This window comes from Enhydra lutris, unplaced genomic scaffold (assembly GCF_002288905.1).
Source record: "Enhydra lutris kenyoni isolate GAN:26980312 unplaced genomic scaffold, ASM228890v2 scaffoldscaffold20, whole genome shotgun sequence".
Classification (NCBI taxonomy): domain Eukaryota; kingdom Metazoa; phylum Chordata; class Mammalia; order Carnivora; family Mustelidae; genus Enhydra; species Enhydra lutris.
The window spans coordinates 5,755,605-5,778,517 of NW_019154104.1; the positions used below are offsets into that span (position 1 = coordinate 5,755,605).

At 41.1% G+C, this 22,913-nt stretch overlaps 1 protein-coding gene across 3 annotated transcripts in view; it reads left to right on the plus strand.

The window, feature by feature from the left end:
• LOC111148755 (EF-hand calcium binding domain 11) overlaps positions 1-22,913 on the plus strand; it is a 142,349-nt gene that overhangs the window by 93,569 nt on the left and 25,867 nt on the right. The window contains exon 7 of one of the 3 annotated variants that reach the window (XM_022505544.1): positions 22,415-22,431. The exons of the other annotated variants lie outside the window; for them this stretch is intronic. Coding sequence (XP_022361252.1) covers positions 22,415-22,431 — 17 coding nt within the window. The remainder of the gene's footprint in view (positions 1-22,414; positions 22,432-22,913) is intronic. 3 annotated transcript variants of the gene reach the window in all.

Sequence of the window (22,913 nt, forward strand, 5' to 3'; positions counted from 1 at the left end):
TTCAAACTCAGGCAGTCTGTCTCCAGAACTCAAGATCCTCACTATGAAAAATGACCTCTCGATGCCTGGGAAACCCAGGTTAACCTCATGCTGGACATCAGTGTATTCCTGTTCATGAAGGAAAAGGAAAGTAGCCACTTGGAGATCCCTTGTCTTTGTCCCACGGGCACACTGTTAGTACTAGGGCTCCTGACTGGCTTCTATCTCTCAGTCTTCAACCTGCTTCCCTCTGGAACATAACTCACATGCTTTGAGCAGCCATCACCCCATATAGCTCCACTTTCCCCCAACAGTTCTCCTCACTGCCAAGGGCAAGGTGAGATGTCTTCCCAAAACCCCCTTGAAGTTAAACCTCGGGCTCTTCTTACAAGAGGGCTGAGGAATGACGTGAAAGGCATTTCAGTCTATCACTGTCTCTTGGAAATATTGGAAGGTTGTTTCACACAGATACATTACTGTGATAGAGCTTGGCTATTCAAAGTATTAGGAAGCCTTAGTGTAAGAATGCCCAGAAAAGTAATGTAAGAGGTATACAAGGAGAAGAAAGACTTTCTTTTGTAATGATAAAAGTGATTTGTTCAGTGGGAAGGACTTCCTTGAGAATCATATTAATTTGCTTCTAAAATAATTTGCTATTTTTTGAAAACTAGTTTCAGCAAATGATATCTTACCCCATACATGCCCAACTCCAACTTTTGTATTTAAAAGATGCATTTACCAGTCTCATACTTGGATGAATTTCTGATGCATAATCAGAAAGTACTGATGGAAGAGAAATGGATGAGCCTACATTTTTAAAACTGTTCTATGTTGGGCATTTCTTTTAGTGTGTATTCACTGGCTTTTTATTTTGACCCATATCTTCAAGAGTAAAAGAATATTTCACCTTATCTTTCAAAAAGAATACAGTTTTGTTTTACTTTCAAAGTCAGGTATCTTCCTAAGTAATATCAATTTTGTACCAATCCCTAATTCCTCTAGTCCCTCTACCCCACTGCCTTCTCTAATACGAACAGAGTGAAAGACACAGAGCTAACAAGAAGTAAACCTGGAGAGCCCACCCCAGATTGGTGCAGAAAAAATACCAAGGAGGGTTTACCTTACTCCTTATTATGGGGCCAAAGGCCAGAGAGCTGATATCCAAAGCCAGGTCCTAGAAATCATAACAAAAATAAAGCCAGGAAATTGAGTTGCACCTAGGACTTTATTAAGGCCCAGGTATCAGCACTCAGGGGTTGAGGCAAAACCAAATGTTGGGTGGGAGGAAGTGACCAAGAAGCCCCAGAGTAAACAGCAGAAGAATTAGCTGTGCAGAAGGTGCTCAAGGTGGTATTCAGCTGTGGAGGGCCAGTGTCCCGGGCAGTGTTATCATGGGCACCCTAGCTGGCTTGTGTCTTCTGCCCTGTGTCATTCACCTAGCCCAGAGGTTCTCTACTAGTGTTCCATGGCCCAAAGCGGTCTGTGAGGTCAAAACAATTTTCCTGATGCTAAGGCACTAAAGACCTTGTTTCACTCTGCTGACATTGCATTCATACTACAAAAACTGGGGGAGGTGAGATCACATGAATTGTTTTACCTGTTTTTAGCATGAATCGAGACGGTAGCACCCAACTGTATCTAGGAATCATTGTATTCTTTATCACCTTGCCCTCAGAGTTTAAAAAAAAAAAAAATGTCAATTTCACTTAAGAATATTCTGGTAAAGTGATAAGAAATCTCAATCCTCAAATGCACGTCTTTTTAATATGCTCAGCAGTATTTGTATAGCATTCCTGTCCCATTGGTTGTCTCCAGGAAAAGCTCTTGGCACGATTCTTTAAGTTGAAATCTGAACCGGCCGCTGTTTTAATGGAACACTTTTTTTTTATTTGAAAGAATGACTGACAAACTATCATTATTCAGACTTGAGTATCCAGTCAGCATTTTCTTAAAAATGAATGAAGTGAGCCTGTCATTTCAAGAAAAACAACTGACAGTGTTTGTTGCCAATGAGAAGATTCGAGCTTTCAAGTGAAAATTAGAATTTGGGAAATTTGTATCCACTACTGTGAGCTTGACAGTTTCTCAATACTTAAAGACTTTTCTGGTGAATTCAATGGTGATATTAACAAATGTGATTTTTTTATATTGTATAATGAAATGTGTTAACATTTAGAAGATCTGTGTAACTCAGTGAATTAATATTTTTCAGACAGCCAATGCATGATGTTACAAAATCATGCTTGGGCAAAAGATCTATTGAAAGTACAAGATGTGCCACTGGATTTTAATGTAACAAAGTATGAAAAGTTAATTGATGTGGTTTCAAATTCTACATTGCAGCCAACCTTTAAGAAACTATCACTTAATTGAGTTACAGTGGAGTATCAGAAAAGAATATCTGCAGTTATCTGAAAAGACTACCCACCCTTTCAGCTACGTGTCTGTGTGAAGCTGTATTTTTCTTTACATACTATAGTCATACCACCACAAAAGGGATTCAGAAGCAGATACAAGAATCTAGCTATAATTAATTAAACAAAACATTGAAAATACTTGCACAAATGTAAAATCTCTTATCACTGGTTTTTTGTTTTGTTTTGGAAAATTTATCTGGTTTTCATAAAAGCATGCAATTTATGTTAAAATGCAACGAAATTACTATCAATTTTTAATGAAGTAAGATTTTGAAATTTTCCCAGTTAAAATTTCTAGTGGGACAAATATTGACAGATAAAGGCCCTGTAAACAGAAACTCTTAAGGATTCTCAATCTTTAAGAGTGGGAGGAAATCTTAAAACTACAAAGTTGTGAGAACCACCAACGTGCTACATACTATGACCTGGGCCTGGGCTTGTGCAGGCATAGTGTGGTGTACTGGACAGATGTGGACCTTGCCCCCAGAGCTAATAGTCACCTAAAACGAAACAGATAATTTCCATGGAGTGTGGTAGGTGCGGTGATGAGAAGCAGCAGGTGATATGGGGGTGCACTCCTGGAGGGTTTTACAAAAGGAGGGTGACATCAGATTGCATTTTAGACAGATCTCTCTTGACTGCAGAGAATGGATATCTAGAGGTAGAGGTACTGGTTAGAGATTATTGTGGCAATCAAAGAGAGTTGGTGGAATCTGGGCTACGGAATGGTTGAGGTGTTGGAGAAATGTATTTGGATTGAAGAGGTATTTTCATGGAGAAGTTTACAGATCTAGGTAAATAGATTGGTTGTGTTTAGAGAAGAGTAGGGTGGGCATCAAGATTGAATCTAGGTTTCAGGTTTAGCACCTTGGAGTAATGATAATGTTCATTGATAGAGGGAATGTAAGAAGTACAGGTTTAAAAAGGAGAAGGAGAGGGGCACCTGGGTGGCTCAGTCTGTTAAGCCACTGCTTTTGGCTCAGGTCGTGATCCCAGAGTCCCAGGATCGAGTCCTGCATTGGCCTCCCAGCTCCATGGGGAGTCTGCTCCTCCCTCTGACCTTCTCCCCTCTCATGCTCTCTCTCTCAAATAAATAAATAAAATCTTTATTAAAAAAAAAAAAGGAGAAGGAGGGATTCCATTTGGATCATCTTTGGGCTGTCCAAGAGGAGATGCCCACTCAGCATTTGGATCTGCAGTTCTGAAGTTGCGGGGGAGGCAGATCTGGACTAGAGACATAGATGTTGAGTCATCAGCATATTAATTGTAACTAAAGCCAGGGGCTAGATCTCTTAGAGAGAGGATTTAAGCAAGAAGGGAAGACTGCCCAAGAGAGAACCATAGGGAGTACCAACAATGAGGGAATGAAAAGGTGCCCAAAGCATTAAGGGAGTCCAGAGACAGATGTAGTCATTGAGACCGAGGGAGTAGAATTTCAAGGAAGGAAGGAAGGATCAGTCATGATCAGTGCTGTCAAGAGGTCAGTAAGATGAGCGTTGAGAGTATCTTTTTGATTTAGCAACAAGGATATAGTTGTTGAGTAATTGACTGCATCCAGAACAATGTCATTGGGGTGGCAGGTTCTCAAGAGCTTGGAAAGGAGGAACAAGAGAGGGGAGGGGTTGGTGGAGAGAGGGGAAAGACTGTAGAGAGTGTGGGAGGCAGGAAAACAGAGAGAGAGAGATTGATTTGAAATTCTCATTCTTTGGGGAAGAGCCCATTAGAGAGAGAAGGTTGAAGATACAAGAGGGAAGGGAGAATCAGTAGAGCAGGTTCCAGAAGAGTTGGAAGGGGAGGAGATTTGGAGAGCAGGTAGAGGGAAGCCAGGTCTCCAACAGGGAACCAAATTCCAATCAGGGCATGATGTAGGGAGGGCATTAGCTGAAGAAACTGGGGGCATAGAATAGTTTAATTAGAAAGGGAAGTTCCAGGGTGCTTGGGTGACTTAGTTAAGTGTCTGATTCTTGGTTTCAGCTCAGATCATTATCTCAGGGTCGTGAGATGGAGCCTTATGTCAGTTTCCTTGCTGAGTGTGGAGCCATCCTTTCTTTCCCTCTCCGACTGTCCCTCCCCCGACTCTCCCTCTCTAAAAAAAAAAATAATAATTTAAAAAATAAACGGAAGTTCCATGATGCTCAATGGAAAGATTTAGGAGGAGGAGAACAGTGGGAGTTTGGGTCACAGGAGAAAAGATACAGAGCAGTATGAGGAAGAAGATGGGAGAGACTGAAGGCCACAGGGGCTCACCAGAGTGACCACACTTAGCAGTTATGAGGAGACAGGCAGGATGTACAGAGAACTGTATCTTTAGATATTGGTAATTTAATTACAGCAATCTTAATCTTTTTATACAATGATGCAATTTTATATCACAACCTAAAAATTACTCTCAACAATAGTGATTTTTTTTTTTACTGAAACATTATTTTCTGGCCAATTCAAATTATCCTTATGTGTTTCTGTTGTTTACTTTTATGTTCACCAGGTTAAATCTTCAGTTATGCTACTGCCATTAAGAGTTTCCTATGTAGAAAAATCTATTCATTATGAACACATTTATTGCTTCATTGAGTTGCCTATTTAAAATTCAGAAAACCACAAATTAAATGTAGTGCTTTTCCATTTTGAAAAAAAGCGGATGAATGGGTACTATTTTCTTGAATACATCATGTTTGTCTTACATAATTAACAGTCCAGATTCATAGGCTAACAGACGCCAATCCTTGCTTGTTTTGATATTTGTTCCTTATTGAAAGGGATGCTTCCTAAGACTTGCATGTGCCATGTTCTGCATCAAAGGGAATGATAAGGCAGATGGAATAGAGACAGTTGCTTGGTGGCGGTGGGGGTGGGGGGCAGCTAAGTGGTCAACAGAGAGGTTGGTCTCCGAAATCTATTTCTCTGAGGTTAATTATGCAAAGTATAAAACAATGTCTTCACTGAAATTGTAAAATTAAAATATCTCAAGCAGCTTCCATATAAGGTTAACCCATTAAATACTTCCAGATTCCAAGTCTATAGCCCTCTACTAAATATGCATTGTATATAAGACTTTGGTGTTTGTTCCAGATACCTTCTTTAATAACCTACCCTAATGCCTCTCACTATACACTGTGTTGAATATGTGTGAGGGGGGACTATGTATGGTACAAGGGCACCGTTAAATGAAAAATGTGCTATTCATCCTTAGTGGATCTGATCTGGAGGTCAGTTTATTATTTTATTTCTTTCTGCTGTAACCCCAAAGAGGCCTTGTATTCCATTTCTAAACTCATATAATGGATTCTCCTGTCAGTGAAGCTGTAGCAGGCTAATGGAGAGAGCTGTGTCTTTGAGGCCACGTGATACCACCTAATCCCACAAGGCTCACAGTCCTACTAGCTCTGTTAGAAACAGAAGCCCCTGCATTCCCTCTGGTTGTCTCATCCCAGTCCACTCTGATCTTCATTTGTTCTGATCAACCTCCACGTTCCCCCACCTTCAGACTTTCAAAGGACATGTCTGGCATCCTTTTCCCATCATAAATGAACTTTCCCACATCCTTAACTGGCAGGTGAAACATTGCATCTGCCTTCTTGCTTTAGCTGACATTTGGCTCTTTCCTGAGAGCTTTGCCCACTTGGTCTTTCAAGCAAACACTGCTCCAGAAGCAGGATGCTGTTTGGAGACCAACATTTCCCAGCCTGTGATAAACCCTGCTCTTTTGATCGTTCTGCCCTCTGGCTGATCTTCCCTTCATGTGCATGGCACTGTCATCCACCAATGTCCAGGTCACGTGCATCACACAGAGCCGCCCCCAGACCCAAAGTCCTGACATCACCCGGGGGCCTCCCAAAACTGTAGCTTTTCGGTTCCTCCACTCTCTCAGTTACAGTGACCTTCAAGTCTGCTCCCTTACCTGTGCCCTGGATCACTACCAGGAAATGCAGCGTCTCTAAAATCTCACATCTAGATAGCTGTTTTCCACAAGTCAGGACCTCTGATACAGTACTGGGTAGTAAGAATGGTTAGTGACATCCCTATTGTGTTTCTGGCTTTTCATAGAAACGCTTCTATAGTCTCACCACTTAGTGTGATGTTGCTATAGGGTTTGGCTGGAAGGGAAAATTTCTTATATTCTAAATCTGCTCAATTTTTTCCATTGTAAACAGGCATTGGGCTACTTTGAATGTTTTTTCCTATACATGTCAGATGCTAATGTTGTTTTTCTCCCTTAATCTGATACCCATAGCACTAAATATTTTCTCCTCCACTTTTTCTCTCCTGAAACTTCTTTTAGTTTAATGTCTGTGCTTCCCTTATATTGTCTGTTCCTCCTTAATTTTCCTTTCAGTTTTCCCCCCTCCTTTTTTAGATCTCTGTACTGCATTCTGGAAGATTTCCTCAGTTTTGTCTTCCAGTTCATTGAATCTCCCTTAAGCTGTATCAAACTTGCCAATTATATTTGCTCATTCCAGGATTTTCAGCTGGTTCCTTTTTATTTCTCTCTCTCTCTCCTTATTTCATAGCCTTTAAAAAATGTTTTTGAGATGTAATTGATAAATAACATTAAATTAGTTATTAGTCTCCAGTATAATGATTAGATATTTATATACATTGCAAAATAACCACCACAATGTTTAATGTCCATTACCTTCCATAGTTATAAAAAAAAAAAAAAAGTCTTCTTCTTGTGATAAGGACTTTTAAGATCCCTTTTCTTCAAGACTTTCAAGTATGCAATATGGCATTATTAACTAGTCACCATACTGATATTACATCTTGGTGGCTTTATTTTATACACAATCTTCTATATAATACAATCTCATTTGATAGCTATTGTTTTTCCATTATGACTGAGGATTTTAAAAGTCTTCTTCAGAGTGTTCTGTTCTGTTCTCTCCTCAGATGTGTGAGTTGTCTCATTCATTGGACTGTCTTTAATCATGCTGCACGTCCTTGTGTATTTTGTAATTTTCTTTTCTTTTCTGGAGAGCATAACTTCCCTATGGATTTGCTTTACAAGGGTTCCTCTGAGGGGTGGTTTTGAGATCCTTAGCTCTGAGACAAGTCATAAATTAAGCATGGCTTGGGATTCCCACTGCAGAGAAATAACAGTGTCTGAGCTTACGGACAGGGCAGACTCAGATGCTAGTCAAGTATAGGCATCTTCGTTTCTAGTCACAGGTAATTTGGGGTCTTGACCCTAAATGAAATAATAGAACTAATCACATCCCACCCTACTCCATCCCCTGATATTTGTGGGGCGTATTCAGCCCCTTTCCCTTTGCAGATACAGAAATGTAAGACCCCCGCAATCTTCCTAGCATCTACCCCAATTTCACCATGCCCACAGAGTCTTAATTGTTACTTACCATTGGGGGTAATTATCCTCTCCTATTTACAGAGGCGTGCTTTTCTTGTTTTTGAAAATCATTTTAACTTGTCAAGTCCCCAGCAAAAAATAGAATATCATTCAGATACTTAAATTCAAGAGATTTTAATGAAGAAACTATTTATAGAAATATGGGCAGGAATAAAGACTCCTACAAGGTCATTTGAGGTACCCAGAGAGTAGGAACAGCAGCAGGCTGTCACCACACTGAGTCCTGAAGAGGCAAAGGAGGAGATGTCATTAACGGAGTCTAGGGACAGCTGGCAGTGCCAATAAGGGGCCTCCTGGTGGGAGCTGAGTTTGAAGGGAAGTAGCCACCATTAGAAGGCAGGCCTGAAGTAGGGAGGGAGAGAGAAAGAGATATCCTATCCTCTCTCTTCCTACCCTCCTATCTCTTGCTGGTACCTTCTGCTGGCCAAACCCAACTGGAAGACAGCCAACAAGGGAGCCCAAGTAATGTGATCCAGAGGGGTACAGAGCAAAGCAGAGAATACAGATAGAAAATAAACAGAACAGGATTATATGGTTTGAAAAAAATATGTTATCTGTTATTTCTGTGTGTTGCAGCAGACTGAGAATTTTCAGCAAGTGTTTACTCTGCCATATTGACTCAGAAGTCTAAGAATCCCTACTTCAACCCCTTACCCAGCTGACTCCCTCATTCAGGCACACCCCTGACATTTGTATGCCTGCGACAAGAGTACACATGGAATCCCACATGCTTTGTGTGTGTATGTCTATATATAGTATATCTCCATATTGATTATATAGCAAGGTAAACTACTAAATATATTTTCTCTTCCTACCTTGACAAATATACTTTAATAACAAGCTAGGAGGCAAAGGTTTGATTAGAAACCATCACTTCCTTGGAGGTCCACATGGGACATCTATGGTGAGGGGGAACACGGGCTTCTGGTCCCCAGCTGTGCTCCCTGTGGAAAGGGGCCTCACACACTTGTGTGGACACCAGCCCTCACGCTGAGCTTAATCCACATTTCCTACAAACAGCCACCTTTTGAGGGAGCCCTCAGGAAGAGGCCTCCACAGGCACCGAAAGTGGCCCTGGAGCTGTTTGGATAGGGAATCAATCCTAGGGTCCTGGGTATCTGGAATGCCTTCTAAAAGGTGGAGTATGTGGGCCTGAGTGGGCACATCCCCTTGGTCCTGTATACTCCTTATTGTGGAGAAGGGTGCAGCCAGATAAGGGCCAGAGCAGAGCCCTCCAGAACACGGGATGCACAGCAGGTTCCCTCTGCCCTGGGTCTGCTGCTGGTTCCATTAAACTTGATCATCAACTTCAGTCAGGCCCTCCATTCCCTTGCCCTTCTAGGTTTTTCACAGATGGTGAGGCTCCTGTGAGGCTGCCTTGCTACCCTGTCTAGTCTACAGCCTGGGTCCATTATGCTCTTGGCAATGCCCTCAACTTCCCAGCACTGGTTCTTCCATCACTCTTGCCTGGCAAAACCGTAGCCCCAGGTCTGCCTGACTCTCTGCCTTCTGCCTTACGCTGAGGCCCCCGAGCACCTGCAGTGCATGACGTAAGCAGCATAAACGGGTCCAGGCTCGCTAGGCCTCTGTGCCACCACGGGGCCTTCATTCCTCCAGGTTCCCTGGGTCACACAGGAGCATTTTCAAACCTTGGCCACTTTTGTCAGGCTCCTGCCCCACCATCGTCCCTGCCACGCTCAGCAAATGGCCTTGCTCCCCATTTCTTAAGAAAATTGAAGTCCTCAAAGGACCAGTGTCTTTTCTTCCCTGCTTCCCTCTACAATTTCACTGGACACTGTTGATAAGGACCAGGGGGATGAGGAAGATGGCAGTGCCTCTCACCATTGACTTGCCACTATGACTCCTTCCCTCCTGTCACAGTGGCAAAGGCGCTGTTCTCTCCGCCCCACAGTCTCAGACAGATCCTTCCACTGTAGCTTAGGATACTGCCCCTGTCTGCTTGCTGCGGAGCTGAGTGCCTCAGTTAGCCTCTCTGTCTGAAGCCATCATTGAAGCCGTACTGCCCCCTCTGGTCTCACATCCAAATCCCTTCCAGTACATTGTGACCTCATTTCTGCCCCAGGAACTCTGCTGCTACAACTGCTCTGACCAGGTTCAACAATGACCTCTTGGATCAGGTTCAACAATGACCCCTTGGTTGCTAAAACCAGTGGGTGCTTTAGTTGTTCTCCTTAGCATTTGACACTGACAGGCTTGCCTCCCTAACATGCTCTTCGCCCTTGACACCGCACGCTCTTCCTGCTTTCCTGGCTGACCTTCCCAGTCTCCTGCCTTTAAATGTCGTCTTCCTCAGAGTTCCCTCCTTACCTGCTTCTCTGCTGATTCATCAGACTCCCCGGCGCCTGACCTGTACAAGGTGTTCCATCAATATCAAATTATGTGTGTAAATCAAGCTGCTGGTTTCAAATTCAAGCCGTCTACTCAAAAGTCTTTCAAAGTTGAAGCAAGAAGAAGCAAACTTTTTTTGGGGGGGGGGGGTAAGGATACACATTTCCAATTATAAATGATGTATTACTTATTGCAACTGGAGTCCACTGAGGGGAAAAAACCATAATAGCTTATTTCAGAACTAATATGGCTATACGTTAGCAACAGAAATGATGTAGCTATCTTATTAGAAATACAACAAAGAGATTACTTAGCAGCTGTCTCCCCACACTGTCATTTCATTTTGCTCTGTGGTTCTTGGCAGAGAATCTAGAAAAGAAAAAAAATAATTAAGCCACTCCGTGTTCTCTCAGACTAAATGATCTCTGCTGTTCTGAGAAACAAATCTTAAAAGGCAATGTGTATTCCATGATTATAGGAAATAGAACATTTTCGGGGTTTTTTTTTCCCCAGAGACATGTGGTTAAACATGATGGCCTCTTCCCTTCCAGGTCTGGTTGTAAAGTTTCTCTTAGCTTTATGTTCCAAATGTAGAACTCGAGGGCCACACACTGGCGTGGGGGCCATCATTAGATCCTGAAACCCAGTTTGAAAAAAGAGAACTCCACAGAGGTCCATTTGAGGTCTTTCTTTTCATTGAGATAAAGAGATACCACATGTAGAGCATTCGGTTGTTTATTCATTCATTCAACAAATAATTATGTTAATAGCCACTTACAGTCATCTTAGAATGGATATTATTTAATGTGTGGAAAGCTACTTGGCAGAAGTTGCTGAGTTTATTTGTAACTTTATTTGGTCTTTACCTGCCAAGGTTTCTTCCCCCCACCTCTGGCCTGTTAGCAAGATCTACTGTGCATAGGCCCATGTGTCATATTGTTACGATTCCATCTGTTCCTGCTGTAGTTGTCATAACGACAAGCTGGGTCATGGTATCTTTGTGCCACTCTATACCTAAGCAGAAGGAAAACTCAGGCAGTCCAGGCAAAGAAGGAATTGTCAAAATTAAATCGGACGTCAGGACTCCATTGCCAGCTGATTTGTGGAGTTCACACTTCTGCAGCCTAAGTATGAACTAAGAAAGGGATCTTGTGAACACTTTCATTTTTAGGTACATTTTTATGGCTCACAGGGAGATAGATGAGATATACAGATTTCATGGAGGAAATCATTCATGCTCTTAATCTTCTGGCTTTACCCACATGCCCAGGACAGCACAAGGCAGAACTAAATGCAGGGCATAGCCCAGGCAAAGAGCTCAAAGCGTGTCCGCGTAGGAGCGTGAAAATCACTGCCTACAGGGACCTAAATGTATGACTTAAGGTTGCATGTGAGGTCGTGGGGAGTGGTGGGGCTTGGGGCACACTGGAGAGTTCCCAAGTTGCCTAAAGGCATGCATGTTTAAAAAACTGAAAAACCCTGAGCTGGCCACACAAACACATGCTTAGCGACTCAGTACTGCCCCAGCTTGAGTTTTAGTCTCTATCTTTATCATGCCTGTCCCTTGACACATTTCCTCTCATCCCCTTGGAGTGGCCTTGGCTCACTCTTCTTTTCCCAGCGCCCACCGTCTCCAACTGCTTGCTGCCTCAGACGAAAGCTGCAATCAGAAAATTTCTACGTGTTTTAAAGAACAGTGTTAACAAAATGTGCCTGTGTTTGAGAGTGTTGCTTCTAGAGGAACCAACCAGCATTTAAAACACTTTAAAAAAAACTTTTCGATCTTTGTTTTTATATCATACATATGATACACGTTCTTCATTTAAAACTAATAATAATATAGAAATAAAATGTTCACACCGTTCTCCCCTCTGCCGATCCCATTCCACAGATAGACACTAATAACTGTCTGTGGTGTATCTATCCAGATTTTTTTCTGAGCATGTAAACTGATGTATACATGCACATACTTATATATGTAGATTATATATAAATGTAATCGTATTAAAATGCTACCGTACCATTCTGCAACTCACTTTTTTGTATAATGTAGACATATTTTCGTAATCGTATAATTGTATCACATTCTTTATATCGCATTCTGCTTTTCTTTCAGCAGTTTATCAGTACACAGTAATTTACTTCAGCAGTCGCTATTACTGACATTTAAATCTCTTCTAGGTTTTCTGCTATTTTTCTGATCGGATTCAGCAATCATAGGCATCTCCATGGTCAAAACCTAACTCCTGATCTTTTTCCCAAAAGCTGCTCTCTTACAATTTTTCCATTTTAATGAATTTAATTTAATGAATGGTATCTCCATCATTTGTGTTGCTTATGCCCTAAACCTCAGCATCACCCCACAGCTCCCTTCTTTTTCTTCCATCCCACATCCGTCATGTCAGCACCTTCACTATTGCACCCTGTCCAAGTCACCATCAGCAACCCGGGCCTCCCAGCCCAGTTCCCTGCTTCTGCCTTTGCCCCCAATCTGTTCTTGATTCTGTCCTCAACCAAAGAGATCTTTTTCAAATGTGCATCAGGTCTGGCTGCCACTCTACTCCCAACCGTCCAGTGGCTTCTCATCTCACTTCATAAAAGCCAGAGTTCTTACAGAATGGTTGACAAGGCCTGAAATGATCTGTTCCTCCTCCCTCATGATCTGCTCCCACCACCACCCCATCCTCATCTGTAACTCTCCTGATTGCTCGTGCTGCTCCATCACACTTGCCTTCTGGCTTTTCCTCAGACACCCAGAAGCACCCCTGTCTCAGGGCCTTTGTATATGCTTTGCTTTCTGTCAGCAGTGCTCTTCCCCTGGATATACACAAGGCTTGCTTCCTAGCGTTTTCAAGTCTTTGCTCAGCCTCCCCTTCTCAGTGAGGGTCTTTACTAGCTGTGGTATTTATAAAAACACACTTGGGTGATTCCTAGCACCCCAAACCTAATGTATCCAAACATTTTTCTCCCTATTTCAGCAAATGGCTTCACTATTCACCCACTGACTCCAGCTAAAAATTGCCCAAATGTCTTCTTGGAATCATACCTTTCCTTTATCTGCCTCCCTTATCCCACTTCCTGGTTGTAGTTCATCAGGAAATACCATTGGTTCCTTGTCCACAATACCTATAGCAGAACTGCTGAAAGTGTGGTCTGCAGGTTGGTGCTGGTCCATGAACTGTTATTGATCCGTAACAAGTTAGGTATAGAAATTGAGAAGAGGCATTAGAAGCTTCGATAACAGTTTGAAATTGTTCTGATGGCCAAGTTCACAATGGCAAACTCATCTCATTGAACAGGGTGTAGACCACTTCAGTACTGGCAAGCTCAAATGGTGAGTCATAAAGTACAAGTTGTGTAATAAGTAAGCGTGTGCAGTAGGACCGTATTGTAAAATGTAATATTTTATTAGGTTTGTCAGCTTGTAACCTGAAAGTGTATAAAAATCTGTGAGCATTTTTATAGCATATTTACAAGTTCCAATTTTTGACAATTTTCATTTTATGATTTAACATTATTAATTAGGGAAATAAAATTTATATTAGTGATTTTTCACCCTCAAGTTATTAAAGGTAAAATAAGCCCCACTGGAGGTTATTTCTGAAATACTTTTGTTTTTTTTTAAGATTTTATTTATTTGAGAAAGTGAGAGCGAGTGAGAGAGAGCCCAAGTCGGGTGAGGGACAGATGGAGAAGCAGACTCCCCACTGAGCAGGGAGCTCGATGCAGGGCTCAGTCCTGGGACTCCAGGATCATGACGGGAGCCAAAGGCTCCCGCTTAACTGACTGAGCCACCCAGGAGCCCCAAGGAAGTTATTTTTGTTTTTTGTTTTGAAAATGCCAAGACTAAAATCCATATACAGTTGCCAAGACATCAGTGAAGATTGTATCAAAGGTATTTGTTTGGAAATGTTGGGTGAATCCACAGCAAAGAGGTAGCTCAGGCACTACTTCCAAGGTGCTTAGCTCTGGTATTTAGGAACTAGCTAATGACATGGAAGACTAACTCATAAAGCAGTTAAAGCTAGCAACATATTTTTTCTTCGCAGTATAATCTCACTTGTATTCCTGTTAAGATGGTGATAGGAAGAAGATTCCTTTTTTTTTAACTTCGTTGCTGACAAGCATAACTAAGTCAGAACTAAATAATACTGTGAAGGATTACATTGTTAACAAATCTGGTTTGGAGTTTACATTTTGTGTAGGAGCCTGTTCTGATGGTGCAGAAAGCATCCTGGTGTTGTTACCCTGATTAAGAGGCTTACTCCAGAGTGTAAATCAATGAGCTTTTTCTCTTGCGAGGGAGTACTCGGCTATGAAGAATGGGGGAGCTAAAAAACGGGCTTACTGTCACACTAAAAATCATGAATTAGGTAAAAACTGTTATGTTAAGTTCTGGGTTATTCTCCTGTGCTATATGATAGTTTGGAAGCAGATCTTAAACAGCTCATATGGCACGCTGAAGTACGAAGATAATCGAGAGAACAAATGCTTGACAATGTTTGATCCACAGAACAGCTCAACATTTCTACAAAACCAGAAGACAGTTTGGTCCAGGCTTGTTAAAGATATGAATTGGACAAGCAGGGTTGCTAAAGCTCTTCAGTACTTTTAATGATCTCAGTACTTCCATGCAAAGAAAAAATGCAACATGTTTCTCAAGATAAGATCAAAGGGCAAAAACGAAAGTTAGAAACTTGGAAGAACAGTTTCTACAGATTATTATGACACATATTCCATAATTTAACAATTATCAATGATGTGGGTGATGATATTGCACATCTGTGAAAAGCTATCATGAAATGCCTTAAAGTTTGATAAAGCATTTTGAATTTTATTTTCCATCAAAGGAAGATCTATGCCTAAAAAATTCATGGATCCAGAATCCATTTCTTTCATCAAAAGATGATTTAAATTTAACTGTAACTTACAGGATACATTGCTGGAACTGACTTCTATTTAAGTAAAGAACTCTGAAAAAAATAGCACTTTCTTCATTTTAGATAAAATTTAAAAGTGAATAAACTGAATTTACTGAAATTGCTCTAAAATCTCTTATCCGGGACGCCTGGGTGGCTCAGTTGGTTAAGCAGCTGCCTTCGGCTCAGGTCATGATCCCAGCGTCCTGGGATCGAGTCCCACATCGGGCTCCTTGTTCTGTGGGGAGCCTACTTCTCCCTCTGCCTCTGCCTGCCACTCTGTCTGCCTGTGCTCACTCTCTCTCTCTCTTTCTGACAAATAAATAAATAAAAATCTTTTAAAAAATAAATAAATAAATAAAATCTCTTATCCCATTTAGTGAGACTACTTTTTCCTCCTCCTCCTACTCGTCCTCCTTGTTCCTTTTCCTCTTCCTCCTCCTCTTAATTATTATCAAAATAAAACACAGAAACAGTTTAAGTGTACGTTTTCCCCTGCAAATAGTCTTGGAAATCTTAGATAAATTATTAATCAAGAAGCAAGTCTATTTGCCACACTAAAAACTTCAAATATTTCTATATACTGTTCATTCAAACTATACCTATAACTATTTAATATGGGGATTCTTTTTTCCATCAAGATGAAAAAAAAACCTACAAGTGTAATAGTGAGCCTATATATGAGTTGTGCATATGCATACTTTTAGCAAATAAGCAACGTGCACAATTTTCATACTTCTTTCTTTTTCTGCATATTATGTTTACCCTGGCAATATTTATTACAATGTAATTTCCTCTTTGTTAAACTAATAACACAAAATTGCGGCTTTTATCTTGTATGTCTTTTTTTTTTTATTTTGTTTTTCTAGTAATTCATTTTTATTAATTTTTACAAAGTATCAGTTTGCAACAGACTGGAAAAATTTTAAAAGGGTCCTTCACTGCAGAGAATTTAAGCAGCACTGCCTTATGTGACTGAATATAAAATGAGAATTAATTCTTACAAAGACAATTCTGTTACAAAGTCTCTCTGACTACCGGACATGCTCTCTGTGACTATTTTGAAAACAAAATAGTAGTTGAGCTTAAAGCAGCCTCACACAGTGTGAGGTTCTGATACTTACAGGGGTCATCGAATGAAATTGGCAAATAGAGGAGAAAAGAAAGTTAAAACAGATCTAGTTTTTATGCCAGTGTGATAAACTCACAATTGCGGATATTGGCTACTATTATAAGCCTTTAAAAGTCATTTTTTTCCTCTTTCTTTTGTTGTAGCTTATTTTATTTAATTCAGTTAATATATAGCATATCATTAGTTTCAGATATAGAGGTCAGGGATTCATCAGTTGCATATAATACCCAGTGCTCATCCCATCCCGTGCCCTCCTTAATGCCCATCACCCAGTTACTCCATCCCTATCCCCGCCTCTCCAGCAACGCTCAGTGTATTCCCTATAGTTAAAAGTCTCTCATGGTTTGTCTCTCTCTCTGATTTCATCTTTCCTTTCCTTCCTCTAGGATCCTCTGTTTTGTTTCTTAAATTGCACGTGTGAGTGAAACCATATGATAATTGTCTTTGTCTGACTGACTGACTTTGCTTAACGTAATACTCTCCAGTTCCATCCATGTCGTTGCAAATGGTAAGATTTCATCTTTTTTGATGGCTGAGTAATATTCCATTGTATATAAATACCGCATCTTCCTTATCCATTCACCTGTCGATGGACATCTTAAAAATCATCTCAAAAGCAATACAGTAAGTAGTTACATACTGGAGATCACAGATATACATCTCAGGTTATATATGTATTATAACAAAACAAAACACTTCATAATGTGATGCAAGTAGCTACTAAGTGGCTCTGGGTAAAAATGTGGAGTGTTAGTACCAGGCATGGAATTCCAAAGTCCTGTGCCCTAGATAGCTGTCACAGATGTGAAGGTGACAACACACCCTGAAAAACAGTTCATGTCTCAAAAGTGGCTCTGGTGCTAATGGAGACATTTCTGTGATGTGCACATGAAGAATGAACAAATTGTTTCATGAGACAGGATTGCGGAAAAAGCCCTTTGTGTTAGTTGTTAAGCTGTATGTGGTCTCTCAGCCCCAACCCCCGACCCCCTTCTATGCTCCTTATGGTGAGGCTGGAACCAAGACTCTGGAAACCGTCTTTCTCCATGAGCAGCTGCATCTTGTCCCGTTGGGTCTCCTAGGGCTGCAGAGACTACCACATGGCCGGAGGGGAAGCAGTGGCTCCTTCCTGTCTACTCTCCATTCTGTGGGGGTCCACACTCTTCCCTCTGGCCCTGCAGGTGCTCCTGGGTTCCCAGCCTGCAGCCTCGAGCACACCAGCAGCAGCCCCCAGCAGTGTCCACAGACGGCAGGGCTCCAGCTTCCTGGGACCCTAGAAGGCTTTCTAGGTCCATCTCCTCTCTGTTTCTTCAGCCCTGACTATAGGGGAGGCTTCATGGACTCACAGTACCATATTTTCTACAACCTTTTTTTTTTTTAACTGCATTGTTTCTGTTTCACCTTTTTAGCCCTCCAGTATCTGTCTAACCTGTTTCTTATATTAAATTTTCTCTTTTAAAATAACTTGTGTTTCTGATTGCCTGACTGGATCCTGACTGAACCCAACTTGGTACCAGGAGTGGGCTCTGGTGGTCTGGGGGTGGTGTGCTTGCCTCTTTGGCCCCGAACACGTAGCTGAGCCACTTGCCCCCACAAAGTGGAACGTGAGTAATCTGGGTCATGTGGTGGCATCAGGATTTGTCAGCCCATCCCTCAAGATGGATGGTGGCATAGTGCCTTCCGAAGCAAGTAACTTGAGGCCACCGCACTGGCCACTGGAGTAGTAATGATGCTCAGGGTACAGAATGGGATGGCTCTTTCTGTCTGGAGACTGTGTTCTTAGGGAAAAAAATGACGAACTCAAGTCTTTAAACACCCAGCTCGGGTCATAAATGGCAAACTTCAGATGACTTGACTTGTCTCCTCTCCACAGCCACCACCGTGTGTGAGCCACCTCCTTCCTCCCCTGAGGTTTGCAGCAATTCCCCCTTCAGTCCTCCATTCCGAGAATCCATCTTTATAATGACCTAAGTACCTCCAAGCCAGCTCCTTTGCTTCAGACCCCCCGTGACATCCTATTACATTTCAAATAAAATCCAACTTCTTCAGCTTCATCTCAAACTGCTTTTTACCCTGGATGTTCTAGCTCTTTCCCACCCAGGGCTCCCATATTTATGTACTTCCCTCTTGTTGGGATTCACTTTGTCTGGCTCTCTGCACGTGCGACTGCTTCTCATCCTGCATGTCTCACGTTCCCTAATTCCCCAAGCTTCCCTGTATAGAGCAAACATTCCACCTTTCCTCTAGTAAGTGTCTCTTCCTGGAGTCATTTCTTTCACAGCACCTACCACAGCCTGTACACATCTCTGGTAGGTACTTGATCATGTGCCCCACCCAACTGCATTCCGTCAGGCAGAGACCTGTCTGGCCTATTGGCTACTGTATTCTTAGGACCTTGCTCCAATATCTCTCACATAAGAGATGATCGATAGGTATTCATTGTTGAAATGATCCTGGGAAATAACTTTCCATTGACTAATTTAAAATTTTAGTTCCGGAGCATTTCAAGCATGCAGAAAATACCCAGGTACCTGCCAACTAAATTTAACAGATTTTGACATTTGGCCGTATTTACTTCAGATTGCACTTTCTTCTCTCATTTTTTCAAGAACCACTAAACATAAATGAAACTTGTCCATTTCATCTGTGTTCAAAATTATTATCACGAGCTATATTTGATGGTCTCTTGATATCTTTAAAAGATTTTATTTATTTGGGAGAGAGAGAGAGCACAAGTGAAGAATTGGGGCAGAGGGAGAGGGAGAAGCAGATTCCCCGCTGAGCAGGGAGCCCAATACGAGGCCCCATCCCAGGACCCTGAGATTGTGACCTAAACCAAAGGTAGACAGTTAACCAACTGAGCTACCCAGGCGACCCTCATAATATCTTTAATGACTGTAGGCTCTGCCTCACTGTCAATCCTAATAGAGGTAATTTGTAGGGGTTTTTTCTCCCCTTCTGATCAACCTAGCTAGAGGTCGAGCGATTTTATTGCTCTTTTTAAAAACTTCTTTGGTTTCATTCATTTTCTGTATTATTTTTCCATTTTGTAGGTGATTGATTTTTGTTTTTCTATTTATTTATTTTGGTTTACTATTCATTTCCTTCTACTTATTTTGGTTTACTTGCTCTTTTTATAGCTTCTTAAGATAGATATTTCAATCATTGATTTTAGTCTTCTGATGTAAGATTTAAAACCTTATACTGCTGCCTAAGCATTGCTTTAACTGCATGCCACAAATTTCTTATTTTCATTATCATTCAGTTCAAAACAGTTTCTAATTCTCCTTGTGTTTTCTTCTTTGACCCATGGGTTACTAAAAGAATGTGTTGTTTAATATCCAAATATTTAAGAGATTTTCCAGATATTTGTGTTACTGATTTTTAATTTAATGTCATTATTGAATTTCAATCCTTTTAATTTTATTCTAACTTTCTTTTTAATGTCTTAGTGAATGTTCCATGAGGGTTGGAATGGGTGAAAATCTTTTAGATGCTGAGAGTGAGGCTCTTTAGATGTAAGGTCAAGTTGGTTAATGGTGTTATTTAGTCTTATTACTGTTTTCTGTCTCAGTGTTGTATCATTTTCTCGGAGAGGAATATTAAAATAATCAGCTATAATAATAGGTTTGTCTGTTTCTCCTTTTAGTTCTCTCAGTTTTTACTTGATGTATTTTTTAAGCTATAAAAGTACTTATACACTGTGTATACACCTATACACAGGTACCTATACACTTAGGGTTGTTATGTCCTCTTAATTAATTGGTTGGCCCTCTTATCATTATGAATTACCTCTTTAACCCTGGGCAGTATTCCTTATTCTAAAGTGATATTGATATAGTCACTCCTTTTCTTTATGATTATTTTTTTATTCTTTTACTACTAATTTATATCTTTCAAAGTAGATTTCTCAAGCATAAGGTAAAGTTGAGTCTGCTTTTTTTTTTTAAGATTTTATTTATTTATTTGACAGACAGAGATCACGAGTAGGCAGAGAGGCAGGCAGAGAGAGTTGGGGAAGCAGGCTCCCAGCTGAGCAGAGAGCCCAATGCGGGGCTCGATCCCCGGACCCTGGATTCATGACTGGAGCAAAAGGCAGAGGCCTTAACCCACTGAGCCACCCAGGCGCCCCTTGAGTCTGCTTTTTCATTCAGCCTGGCAATCTCTGCTTTTCAATTAGAATGTTTACCATATTTACATTTAATGTAATTATCCATATGGTTGGATGTAAGCCTACCGTTTTCATATTTTCTCTTTCTTCTATTTGTCCTGAGTTTTCTCTTTTCCTCCTTTCTTACCTTTATGTACAGCTCTCTTCTTTTGTATGTGTAGATCCAGTTTTCCATTTTGTGTTAGTTTCCTTAAGCCCAAAGAGCTTCCTTAAAGTTTCTAGTAGTTCATGTCTACTGGTGAAAAATTTTTTCAGCTTCTGTTTGAAAAAAAATTTTAAAGATTTTATTTACTTTTTTGACAGAGAGAGTGCCTGCAAGCAGGGGAGTGGCAGGCAGAGAGGGAGAAGTAGGATCCTCAAGGAGCAGGGAGCCTGATGTGGGCCTCGGTGCCAGGACCTTGGGATCATGACCTGAGCTGAAGGTGGATGCTTAACAAACTGAGCCACCCAGATGCCCCTGTTTGAAAATTTTTAAATCGTACTTTCGTTTCTGAAGGATATTTTCTTTCAGCACTTTAAAGTTGTCATTCTAACTGGTTTCCATTGTTTCAGATGAGAAGTCGGTGGTAATTTTTGTATATTTATTTCTCTGAACATGTGTCTTTTTCTCTGACTGCTTTTCAGATTTTGTTTTCCTTGGTTTAAACATTTTGGTTAGGGTATTCCGTTTTATAGTATTCCTTATTTATCCTGCTTAACGTTTGTTTAGCTTCTTGGATCTGTGGGATTTTAGTTTTCATCAAATTTGGACAAATTTGGCCATCATTCTTTAAAAAACGTTTTCTTCTATGTTGTGGCACTCCAGTTACATGTGTTAGACCACTCAGTATTCCCCCACAAGCCACTGATGGCCTTTCCATTTCTCTTTCAGCCTTTTTTCCAGACTCAGTTTGGAAAGATTCTATTGCTTTATTTAAGTTTACAGAAGTTTTCTTTTGCAAGATCTAATCTGATGTAGTTCCCATCCCATGAATTACTTAACTTCAGGTATTACACTTTTCATCTCCAGAAGTTCCAATTTGGCTCATTTTTGTATCTTCCATTTTTCTCTTCATTCTCTTCATGTTTAAAAAAAAAAAAATCATGGAGCATACTTACAATTAAATGTTTGTGTCTACTGATTCTGTGATCTTTGTTGTTTCTGGTTCTGTTTCTATTGACTGACTTTACTCCTGCTTAAGGATCACATTTTCCTGTTTCTAAGCATGTATAGTAATGTTTTGATTTGATTCTAGCATTACTTTATTAGTTTTCTATTGCTGTATGGCAACTTACTACAAGCTCACACAGCTTAAAAGAACGCCTGTTTTTACCTCACAGTTCCATAAGTTCTAAGTCTGGTGTGTTCCATTGAGTTCTTTGCCCAGGGTCTCAGAAGGCCAAAATCAAGTTGTTGGCCAGGCTGGGCTGTTACCTGGAAGTTCATGGGAAGAATCTGATTCCAAGCGCACTCAGGCTGTCGGTAGAATCCACGTCCTTGTGGCTGTAGGTTGGAGAGCCTCATTTACTTGCCAGCTGGCAGCCAGGGTCTCCTCCTAGAGGACACCTACACTCCTTTTCATGTGGTCCTCTCAACCTTCAGAGTAGCAGTGGTGTCTTAGATCCTTCTTGTGCTTTGGGTCTCTCTGACCTCCTCTTTTGCTTCCAGCTGGAGAAAGCTCTCTGCTTTTAAGAGCTCGTGTGATTAGATTAAGTCAAACTGGATTATCTCAGCTGGATAATATAATAATCACGCATATCACCTCATATCCATAGGTTCTGGGGACTAGGGAATATGGAATCTTGGGGTGCCGTTCCTAGAAACGCTAACACAATACAAATGTCATGATGTTAAGAGTCAAGGTTTAGATGTCTTCTTTTAAAGAGTATTGAGATTTGTTCTGGCAGGTTTTACATTTACTTGTAAATCTGTTTGATTTTCAAGGGGCCTCATTATAAGCTTTGCTACTAAGTTAGCCCTGTTCCTGAGGTATGGCCTTTCTGGCTTCTGCTCAGTAACCAAAGTGTCCATTGAGATCTCGCCACTCTCACTAGTGGGAACCTCAACATGTGCAAGCCCTGTGTGGCCCGGAGGTGGTTCAGCCGTCCCACCCCTGTAGATTCCTTTCCCAAGTCATTGGCTTCCTACCCTCGTCCCGTTTCTCTATCTTCATAGCTCTGTGCTATCATTGCTTAGCATTGCTTCATGTTCACAGGGTACTCAGCTAGACTCAAGGGAAACCCATGATTTCTGGAGCTGTTTTTCTGCATAGCTCCTTCCCTGCTGTACTCTACCCCACAGATTTCAGACCTTTGGCCACCCCCAACTAGTGGGGTACCAAATGCAGGGTGGAGGGACCACTCCAACCTAGGTGCTGGGAATGTGGAGGAATGCTGTCTGAACAGAATTTTAAAACAATTACAGAAATGACTAAAAGTCTATCTTTTAATTATCACCATGTCTGTGCAATTCTGACTAATCAATGATAAAATACTCCTGGGGTAGGGGTGGGGGGTGGGAGGTAGGGTTTTTGTTGGCTTATGTTCTAAACAGCTACCCAGGTTCCTTTTGAGTTTTAAGGATCCATATGGAAATTTTACA